Genomic DNA, 11,396 nt, shown 5'->3' on the forward strand with positions numbered 1-11,396 from the left:
CCAGCAAATTATTTTTCTCCGTGAAATTTTTATGTTAGTAACGAAGAATATGTTCTTCGTTACTAACATGAAAATTTGATATTATTTGACAGCTAATACAGGAAAAAAAATTAAAGTGTTTCGAAATAGGTGCTGTTCCGAAATAGGTTCGCTTGCTCTATTTAACATTACACGGAAAAAAGATTTGCTACATATGGACAACTAACATAATTTGCTATATTAGCCACTTTTTCTTTGCTGCAGGAGCCAATTTCCTTGCTGTGATAACAAGAAAATCTCAATAACAAGGAAAAATCTGCTTCTGCAACAAAAAAATAGCTAAAGCAGTGAATTATGTTTAGTTGTCCATCTGTAGCAAATTCGCTACGTTAGTCACTTTTCTTGTTGTAGGAGCAAACTTTTCTGTTATTATAGCAAGAAAATAGGTTCCTGCTGCAAAGATAAAGTAGCTAATTATATAATAGCGAACTATATTTAACTGTCCATATATAGCAAATTAGTTTGCTGCTGCAGCAAATTATTTTTTTTTCTTGTACACGGAAAAAAATAATTTTGTTCTTTTAGCAAAATCGTCGTTGCTACTGCATATTCGTAGTGCCATCAAAAAAATTTAGTTGACGTAACTAATTTTACAAATTAGTTCGTTATCAGAGCAGTAGTTTCATTGCCAGGATAAAAAAAATTTGTTGAGTATATTTGTCCTAAGAATCACGTTAATTTGCTATCGATGCAAAATAATGTATCCTTAGCAAATTTATTTGCTATCGGAGCAAAATTGGAACTGCTTATATAAATCCATCATGATTCTTACAGCAAAATAATTTGTAGATTCAGCAAATTATATCCAATATTATATCCAGCATTATTATATCCAGCATATAGTGATTAATACTTTAAGCAAATCTTTTTACTGTCCATATAATAACGAAAAGATTTTGCTAGACCAGCAGAAAATTTGCTGGGCCAGCAAATTATTTTTCTCCGTGTAATCGCGTCCGATTTTACGAATCCATTATTCGAAATATCGTTATTTTTCCCGTCTCGAATCGTCGTCGTTGTCGTCGCTTCATTTTTATCGTCGCTGAGCAATTCTTAATCTCGATGCGGATGGTTTTTCTTTGAAAGCCCGTTTTGGACGAACGCCTAATTCACATGTATCTGTAAATCTTCGAATGTTTCCTTTATCGTGACGGTGTGTGTGCATGCATATGAAATTTTTGCGAATAGATTTGTGCGCTGAGAGATAAATATTATAATATTCTACAAGTAAATTTTTAAATATTTTTCTTTCTCTCGGTGTGCGAGTAAAATCCTATCGCGATATACAGACTGTCTAAAGTCGAGCACGAATCCAACGAATCGCGCCATTCGATGACCGATATATATATATATATATATATATATATATATGTGTGTGTGTGTGTGTGTGTGTGTGTGCGTGCGTGCGTGAAAGAATATGCGTGTCGAGGTACGATATTCTCTACGTGCAATATATAGCGCGTTATCGGTCTAAGGTTCCCGTTATCGTCGCGTAATCTGGAACATCGTATTTCTTCGTGTCGTTTTACGTGTCGCGTTCGCGGTGTCACCATCGTCGAGAGCTATTTTCGAAGTTTTTCTCTTTTTCTCTCGCTCGCGTGCCTCGAATTTAAAATATTAAATATTCCGACTTTCCAGGAAGTTGAAGAGAGCCGTTCTCGAAGAGAACGAGCAGAAGGAGAGCAAACGCAAGCGCTCGGAGCCGGTGGTGGTGACGCAGATCATCGTGCAGAACGACCGAGTCACGGAGCAGGAACCTAAGAGGAAGACGATGGAGCATCCGTTGAGCAACAAGGGCGTTGAGAGTCGCCTGCCGAAAGTCACGCCGATCATCGAGGATTATGAGATCAGCAGTCACGTGCTGGGTCTCGGCATTAACGGCAAGGTCGTGCAGTGCTACGACAAACAAAAGAGACAGAAGTACGCCCTTAAGGTAGTTCCTCGCTTTAAATTCGTAAGCTTAAGGCTTAGTTTCCGTTCGTTGGAGCACGGCGATATGCGAAAAATGCGCGCCTCTTAGCTGCCTCAAATCGAGATTTGTAATTATCCGAATATTACGATTATCTGAGTGTCCGAGATCAGGACCCTGATTCTCGAAAATATACCGATATTTAGTGAAAAGTTATAGTATACATAACATGAACTATACCTTTTTTATATTATGTTATATATTATATTATTATTATATTATATTATATATTATATTATACTGAAATATCTTATGCGATATATTTTCGAGAATCAGGCCCCAGGCTGTTACACTGAGGAAAAACACTTAGAAATTTATCTGTGAGATATAGTTTCTTTCTGTGAAATGAAGTTTATTTTTGTGAATAAACTTTATGCCCCACACAAATTAATTAATATTTATTAATTTCCAAGTATTTTCTCCTCAGAGTTACACTTTATCTTGAATTATATTGTTATATCTTTCATTTTACTCTGTATCATTACATATACAAGCTCTTTCTCGATGCTCCAACGAATCAATGCCAAATTATGCCGCCAACACGAATAGAATTTAGAATAGTAGTCGGCCGGAAATAACATCGTGAGATTCGAATCACGTGTTGTACTATCAGTGCCGTGTTGAAGTGCATCGTAAACGTCATTTTCTTCGAGAGTAAGCCGCTCTAGGCAATCGATCAGAGAGAGAGAGCAGAGAGAAAGAGACTATTTTCAAGCGGTCGTGGCATTAACTCAGATATGGCTACTCGTGTAACCTCGCTCGTTTCCCTGCGGAAGTAATCCTTAGAACGAACAGCCATTGCTGATAAGTTTCGCGATTGTCGCGCGGGATCTCCGGAGATCTCGCGGCTCTTATCGGCGAGTGTGGAAGCCGTACGGAGCGATGGTACTGCGTACTTTTTTCGTCGACAGTACCGCGTCCTCGGCTATTTCCGAGGCGTGAGAGCGGCGTGTTCCGCGTACGTACGAGGCGTGTGTTGGCCGTTAATCCGGCGCGTTAACACCTCGTTGCGGGAACGCCGCGGCTTGTCGCGTCGCTTATCGATGCCCGCTCGGTCGCGCGAAGAAGTGCGATCATCGACTAGCGATGTCCACACGGACGAGTTCAGACTCGCGAGTCATCCTCTATTTATACCCGGTGATTTCCCATTCGACGATTCCACCTCTACTCTACGCTCTCGAAGGTGGCCTGGCTCTTATTTTGTTCTCGGTCGGGACCCCGCAAGATATTCGGCGTCGTCGTCACGGCGATGTTCCTCGAGGAGCTTGGAGATCGCGGTCACAGTACCGGCCGTGAAGCGACGGGGCACCTAGGGAGAAGAAATTCTCTCACGCGTCTCCCCATCGGATCATTCAATTTCGACCTGAATATTCGCCGTTACAGAGAGCGAGGATCTCGAGGGAGAGACCTCGTACCACGTGTGATTTATCGTCCCGTGATGCCGTGCATCTCGTTGTCGGTAGACCCGAGATGTAGATAAAATTGCTAGTCATCATTCTTACGATAGGAATTATTTCAGTCGCGCGGTTAACGCACATGGAGGCGGCGGGTCCTGATTATTGCATTTATAACTGCAATTACCGAAATCGCGCTTGATTAAAGAATACTCCTGTTAATATGTAATCGAATCGACCCTGAAATAATCGAGTGTCAATTGGCGCTATATTATGTCGCTGTTATCTCAATGTTGTAACGATAGACCATTTTTCTGATAGCAGAGGCGCCACAGTGTCACATGTGCGCGCGTATATTTCGAGAGACGAATACAAGATATCAATGTACGAGGAAAAGAAAGTTCGCGCAACTGAATGATCGGACGGAAAACTCGGTGACGAAAAACAATAGTCTCTGTTACCGAGAGCGAAATATTTACGCTGCAATTCTAAGCAAATATACGAGTAAATCATAAAATCGTAAAGTCGTAAAGTTTACGAAAAAAAGAAAAAAAATCGTAGATATTTACGAGTTATCATATGACATCCGCATAGAATTGCAGATCTACTCATAAGTTCTTACGAGGCTTACGAGAAGTACGATCACAAGTTACGAGATCAAAATCTACGATTTTGTTTATAGAAAAAAAATCTAATTCTATAGAATTGCAGTATTATTTAAGTATTAAACTGCACTCGGTTGAGAGTAGTTGGCTCAATAGAAACTTCCAGCAGTATCTTTTTTAAGAACCTGTAAGCAAATTTTCGTTTGATAAAGAATTAAAAAACTAAATGTTGTTCTCGTGAACACTCAGATTTATACTGCAATTTTAGACAAAATCGTAAAACTCATAACTTGTTCTCGTAAGACTCGTAAGAATTTATGGGTAGATCATCTGTAATTCTATATCATATATCATATATCATATGATAACTCGTAAATATTTAGAATTTTTTTTGTAAACCACGACTTTACGATTTTACGATTTACTCGTATATTTGCTTAGAATTGCAGCATTAGTTTAAATAAATATAAAATAGTTTATCAAACTATATACATTGATTCTACATACAAAACTCACATAGCTTGTACAGTGCGAAAAACACTTGAAAATTTACTTGTGAAATATAAAGTTTATTCACAAATAAATTTTATTTTCCAGAAACAAACTTTATTTTACAAAAACAAATTTTATTTCACAAAAGTAAACTTTATATTCCACAAATAAATTATTTCTCAGTAATTACCCTTACCATGTATTTTTCTTCAAAGTACAGTCAATAGAAAATTTAGTCACACTAACGGAATTATTTTATACTGAATAAGGATTGCTCGCGGAAGTCGCGTCTCTCTCATCGTCGTGAAGGCAGCGGAGACCGTGAGACTGGCTGCAGAAATAATTTCACGGCGAGTTTGACGAGGAACGTTGATCGCCGATGCAGATATATCGAATGCCGATGACCGATACGCGAGTCATGTGACGCTCGCGGGGCCGACGTAGACGTAAACGTGGCCTCCGCTTGACATCGATCTCCTCGCTCGTCTTTTTACACGAGGTTATAAATGCATTTATACGCACGTCGCCGATCTATCAACGTTACAATTGCAATACGCATTAATCTGTTCGAGCGTGAAAAGCTCGCGTCGTCACGCGAAAGATTACCTCTCCATGGCGCGCGAGATCTCGAAGCATCCTCCGTACTGTTAGTCCTTTCGCGAATGAGTTCAAGAAAGTCTATTTTTTAATCGTTAGCCGCTCAAGTCTTCTTTTCGCGAGAAAAATCCTCGTTTCCATGCTATTTATACATACGTGCGAAGCGGATTGCTCGTGTAAAGTCGCCTAGTCCCGAACGATTCGCGACGCGATCGTAAAACAAGCTCCTACTGCGAAAAGATATCGCGTTGCGGCTGCTTCTCGGACTCGTTACAAAAATAATCGGGATGTGCCGTACGGAGCTTTTTCGCGCGTTCGTTACCGAGAGGGATAACCGTCGAGGAGGACGAGAAGGAGGATGATGCGATCGTGTCGTTCTCTATTTTATGACGGCGCATATGGCCGCGCTTTTGAGTAACGTTTATCTCGTGTAAACATCATTTCGTTCGCAACGTCTTTTGCAAAAGATGCGTTTTCGCGGCGGAAATCCCCCGAGGAAATTTTTTGCTAGCGACGCCGCGAACTCTCTCTCTCTCTCTTTCTCTCTCTTCCACTAAAAATATCGCCCATTTACTCGTCAGTGGATTGTTATTTCACATGACATACACATATGTACAACGTAACACGCCCGATAGGTGAGATACGCGAAAGTCACGTGCGTTTTCAACGGTTCTCTATATCGATTGCGTTTCCTTCGCGCTCACCAGAGCACGTGTTCAGCTCCGTCTGCTGTCTCGTCAGCGCTCAGGCTCGCGATTATCAGAATACCCTTGCGCTTTCGTCGCGGCTTTCATGCCTCTTGAACTTCGCCTGTCACAGCATTTTTTTTCCGCGCGAGGAGACGCGCCGTTAACTGCAGCGCACGCATGACTGCGTGCATGCGCGATTAAAGCACGCGAGACCGATAAACTGCATGAAAAATGCCGTCATCGCACGACTCGTGCGTATATTTCACGATGATCTCATTTTCTCCGCCGCGAAAATGGTCAATGACTTTGACGGTGCATATATCGAGTGTTGTCGTCAACAGCTGAAGCGCTCGCCGGATTCGATTACAACGGATTTCCCGCAGAAGTCAATCGGATTAATAATTTTTCTAGATATCTTCCAAGCCGGCTTTAAAAAGAAATGCGTGTTTAAAGTCATTCCCAGTGCCTTTCGCGCTTCGACACTGCTTCACAAATTCTTCTCTTCGTCAATTTTCAATAAATTTTTAAAGGAATTTTCAAAACTATATATAATCTTTCAGAAAATGCGATAAAAAATTGATTTTTGAAAATTTTTACCATATGATGTTCTCCCTTAATATCCGCGGCAAAGAGAAAGAGAGAGAGAGAGAGAGAGAGAGAGAGAGAGAGAGAGAGAGAGAGACAAAGAAAGAAAGAAAGAGAGAGAGACAAAGAAAACCAATCGCCATATCAGTGATCGCGTGTTGTATCGTTGTAATGAATATTGACAAGTCGATCGTGCGATAAGGGCATTCTTCGCCGTATACATTTTTATTTTTAATTTGCCACGTAATAAAGAAACCTGAGGCTTGGCCGTGCGATGGAACAGTAGCGACGAATCGATCGTGTCTATCGGCGGCAAAAGAACGGCGGCTGATAATTAGATATGAATAATCATAAGATCGTATTACGTGCGAGCGTCGGAACGTCGAGTGGGGTACTTGCTTCACGCAATTCCGATAAAATATGATCGATGTTTATTGCATCAAACGAACGGGACTCGGAGACTCGAGTGAGGAAAATTAATGTAAAAAGAAAAAAATGCGAATATCTTAGAGCGCGTCCGAACTAATAATACGTGTGTAAGTTCGTTGTCTTATGACTAATCTACGCGAGAAAAATACACGTTACGTTTGTTTTAATAATTTGCGTATGCACTGGGAGAAAAATATCTAAAACAAAAAATATTTGGTAGGTACTAATAGACATGTTCACTTGAATCTAAGCTCTTTTATTTGAATAGAATAAACAATTGCTTTCATGAAAAATTGAGATTTTTTTAATGTGTAATGTGAAAATGTATATTTTTTTATTTAAAAAGTATTTTATATTTCTTATTAGATATTTCTTTTCCCAGCGTGAGTTTCAGTAACATTGTTAGTAAATCGTGAAGATTTATGGCTCTCTTGATTAATTTTTTGATACAATCACACTTTTTATTTATAAGGTCCGGATCCATTAATTGAAATGACGATCACGCGATTTTGATCGGCCGGCTGATTCAGTTTGGGGAAAATCCCAAATCCAAACTCGAAATCGCGCATCACTATTTCGTCATGTAATCGATGAATAATGGGTTATAGCCAATCAACTACTTAGACATCAAGAATTAAAAGTACGCTGGAGTACGTCTCCTTGACGGTTTCAGAGCCACTCTAAATCGTACTGAGAGAAAAGAAATGATCTAAGTAAAATTAGTTTTTTTTCTTCAACTATATTTTTATAATAAAATTGTAGTAATGTGTAATAAGGCTATTATCACTAACAAGTTTGGTTGTATCAACATGAAGTTTGGTTACAATGAACGAACCAACGCGTTTTTATGGTTAACAATAAAACTTATAGTTTTTAGAACCAAATCTTTTTTCTCCGTATATGATATGTTAGATTACTGTAACAGGTTTGTCATTTTCCTAAATTATTGCAAGAAGTCTGGATACGAAAAGAAGAATAGGAAGTCCTTGTTTGAATGTCTACAAAAATACCGAGTCGATGTCGTTCATTTTATCCGTCATAATCATTAATCTCTCAAAACCGAATAATTTCGTTCTCTGCTTTATTTGACAAACGTGACGCAAAACGTTCTGTACGCCGATCTACTATATAATTTACCTCATACCTAATATCAATAGCCTGTCTCTAACGTGATCAGTATCAAACGTCACCGCTAATTACGAGCGACAGACGAAATTATTTCGAAGATTTCGTTTGCAGAAGCACCGCTCTCTGTCCTCTCTCTCTTTCTATGTCGGTCGCATCCGAAATGATTTTCCGTCTGCCCTCCCGAACTGGCGGTACTGCCATGAAGAGAGGCGAGAGGGATCAGTTAAACTTCACTTAACTTCAAATGATATTTCTCAGAAGGACTCTCCGTGAAACGATACAACCAACGGCGCTTTTGCGATACGTGTGCTACGACGAATCGCGACGGGAATACAGGCGTTGTTCGTTGAAGCGATGACGTTGTACGCGTATGAGCAACGATGACCCGCTGGCCGTGGCAAGCTTTAACGCTCGCCCGTTAAAAATCCAATATTTGTCGACGTCATGTCGCACCGCGCCGCGCCGGTGCGGCACAGTTTCTCGCCGCGAATTCACCGCCGTTGATTGATTACCGGCTGTCAGCCTGCCAACATTTTCCGCTTGTCAGTCGTCATGCGCCGTTCTGCGTTTATTCCCGCGCCTTGGACGTTCCCCCCGCGGGAAATCCTCGGGTTCCCGCTATATCGTAGCTGCAAAAACGTATTGCGCTTTTAACTGCCGTTCACCATGAGTGCAGGTAAAAATACGAATGCGAACTCTTTTCCGAGGATCGTGCGTTTGCAAATCTGCCGGCAGCTTCGCCGGAAAACTCGACGTATGTTGTTACTCAACCTCGGGATTAGCGTTTGTAGCATGTGATACATAAAATGAGCGCTTTCCGTTTAGTGACCCAAGTCGACAGGAGCGCGTCATTCTTACCTTTGTTACTCATTGAATATGAAACAAAGGCAGAATTGTGCTCGCGTTGACTTGCGTTGACACAGGGAGAAAAGATTGGCTGAGTCAACACACGACAATGACACAACTGAACGCGTTTTCGTTAAAGGAAACAAGATTTCTGCTTTGCGCGAATGGAATTCGGTTCTCAACGACTAGAAATTCTGTCCCTTTTAAATGCATTCAATTGTGACGTCACTTTAATGCAATCAATCTTTTTTTCCCCGTGTGTTAAATATAAAGCGTTCAATGAGTTGCTGAATGAAAATCGCGACTCGAAACGTCCAGGATCGCTTCAGCGATCGCTGTGTTGCTTCCATCATTTTCATTTTTCAGTGTTATTATGTTTTTAGGTATTATTATCGTTACGTCCAGGAGCGACCAGGAAATCGATCAAAATAGCGAACGCGCGGCACGTCTGTGCGCTTAATCGATCTCGTATGACGTATTCATTCCGCGACGGACGTATAACACAGTTCAATAGAACGAGGATGGCGATCGATCTCGACACGCTCGTTTTCCACGACGTGACGTCGGCGCGCTGCATCGGATTACGTTGGCGGGCTTTTATAGCCGAGCGCGTGAAATTCCCGCTACCGACGAGAAAGAGCATCGTCTGATCTGTCGCCAGGAACTATCGGAACGACAATTCCGGACGCGCGCCCCGTCTATCTCGCGCGACAAGTGACGCAGACACGACGCGACGCGACGGTCACGCAGTCGAGAGGTGCTAATCTCATTATCATAGGCTTCGCACGTTGTCGTCTTACCGGCATTCACGTCTTCGAACGCGTGATCGGTTCGGTATTTTCACTGAGAAATATACGCCCACGTGAGACGTATTGAAATTGACGGAAGAAGCCACTCACTGAATCGTGGAAAGTTAATTTTCTCATAGCGGAGAGCTACGAGCTGCGAGGACTCTTATTAACTCTTTACTGCCTACTGTGATTCTGAAGTTCACTTTCATCATTATTTATCTCCAGTATAAATGTTTCTGTCTTGACCGGTGTGACATAAAAGTCACAATATAGCTGCCTACTTTCTAGAATGTTGGCAACAATAATAACTACCCGACATGATTTCAGAGTTACAAATTTATCTTGGGAAAATAAAAAATTAGAAAAATAAAAGTTCATTTTATATGTGTTGAATAATTTAGTTTTACGTGAAAAATTTTTTAAATATGAAAAATTAATTTGGGCAGTAGAGAATTAAGAGACTCAAAGACTTATTTGATTCAACGATTTGAGTAACTTTCCAAGATTCTCATCACTTGGATGGATCTGGATGTGATTTCGCAATATATTTTTGGGGATTACAAATACCGATGCAAATGATGCGTGATATTTGTATTTATTTTTTAATTAATGCCGTTCTCTTTTCGTCTCGAACGAACGACGTCGCCAATGAGTCAAGACGTGGTTTTTCTACTCGCGAGAGTCGGAGTCGACAGCCTTTTGATCCGGATTAGGTACAGATCTTGGGGAACCGGTTTCGGCTTTCTTTTCGCTATCTCTCGCGTGTACTCTCCTGGCATTCTCTCCTTCGAATACTTTTAGATCATCCCACGGAGCGAGAATTACGGAAGAACGCGCGCTCGCAAGAAATCCATTCCCTTCTGTCCGCTCGCCGCTAATTTCGCTTTAATTCTCTCTCTTGCGTCACGGTAAATGTGTATCAAATCAGAATAAGAATATCATATTCCTTCGAGAATGCGAGTTTCGTCGCCGTGATTAGTACGACTCGAGTAAGAGTGTTAGTGCACCTCGTCCGTGGCAACGTGAATGAAACGTCTTTGCGTGTTAAGTATCAGATTTGCGAAATGGCGATGACGCTAATGAATCGCCTTTGTAACTCGCTCGAGGAGCGCGGAGAAGACACGTCTCTCCTCGGCGCGGTTGTACACGGCTATTTCAGGTTCCCACCGCCGCGTCACAATAGACATCTGCGTGATCCGCACAATTGTCCGAGAAGATCGCGCTTGAAAAGGGCGCAATTACGCGAGCGTGTCCGTCGGGATTCGCAGAGGAAGGCGGCTTACGTCTTACGCGCACACACATAATGCGCTTACGTCGCTCGCGCTCGATCGCTGAGAAATTTTGTATGGCGAGTGGCGAGACAGGTTCGTCGTATAATTGACCAATCAGTATTGCGCCGTCAACGACGCGCGTGTGTCATTCACCTCTCTTCGTGCAGAAAATAAAAGTCCTCCGCCGCGCGGTAATCCTCCTGCGACGCGTCTCGGCGAACAGGAAGCGTCAAAACGCGCGTTAAGTCTTCTAAAAGACGGCCTTTTCCGTTCGGTTCCGAGACTCTAGTCTCGCCTCAGCCGATAATTGCATTATCGAGCGAGGATGAGAGCAGCTTTTGGGCACAGGCCACTTCCGGAATGCGGATTGAGTAACGAGACCTTTTAGCAGCGCCAGTCCGTGAATTTAACGTCGAGTTTGTTTTCTCGGAATCACTTAAATGGTAGTTTGTAGCTAATGGAGTAATGTTTAGTGCTGAATATCGAAAACTCGTATTCGGTCAGCGGGGTTCTTCTACTCCTCTCTCTCTCTCTCTCTCTCTCTCTCTCTCTCTCTCTCTC

At 41.8% G+C, this 11,396-nt stretch overlaps 1 protein-coding gene across 4 annotated transcripts in view; it reads left to right on the top strand.

Annotated features, from left to right (window-relative positions):
- LOC116845217 (MAP kinase-activated protein kinase 2) overlaps positions 1-11,396 on the top strand; it is a 39,834-nt gene that overhangs the window by 22,878 nt on the left and 5,560 nt on the right. For all 4 annotated transcript variants that reach the window (XM_032817639.1, XM_032817638.1, XM_032817637.1 and 1 more), the window contains one exon: positions 1,678-1,972. In XM_032817639.1, coding sequence (XP_032673530.1) covers positions 1,678-1,972 — 295 coding nt within the window. The remainder of the gene's footprint in view (positions 1-1,677; positions 1,973-11,396) is intronic.

This window comes from Odontomachus brunneus, unplaced genomic scaffold (genome assembly GCF_010583005.1).
Source record: "Odontomachus brunneus isolate Ranch 3 - 2012 unplaced genomic scaffold, Obru_v1 Obru_scaffold_050, whole genome shotgun sequence".
Classification (NCBI taxonomy): Eukaryota; Metazoa; Arthropoda; class Insecta; order Hymenoptera; family Formicidae; genus Odontomachus; species Odontomachus brunneus.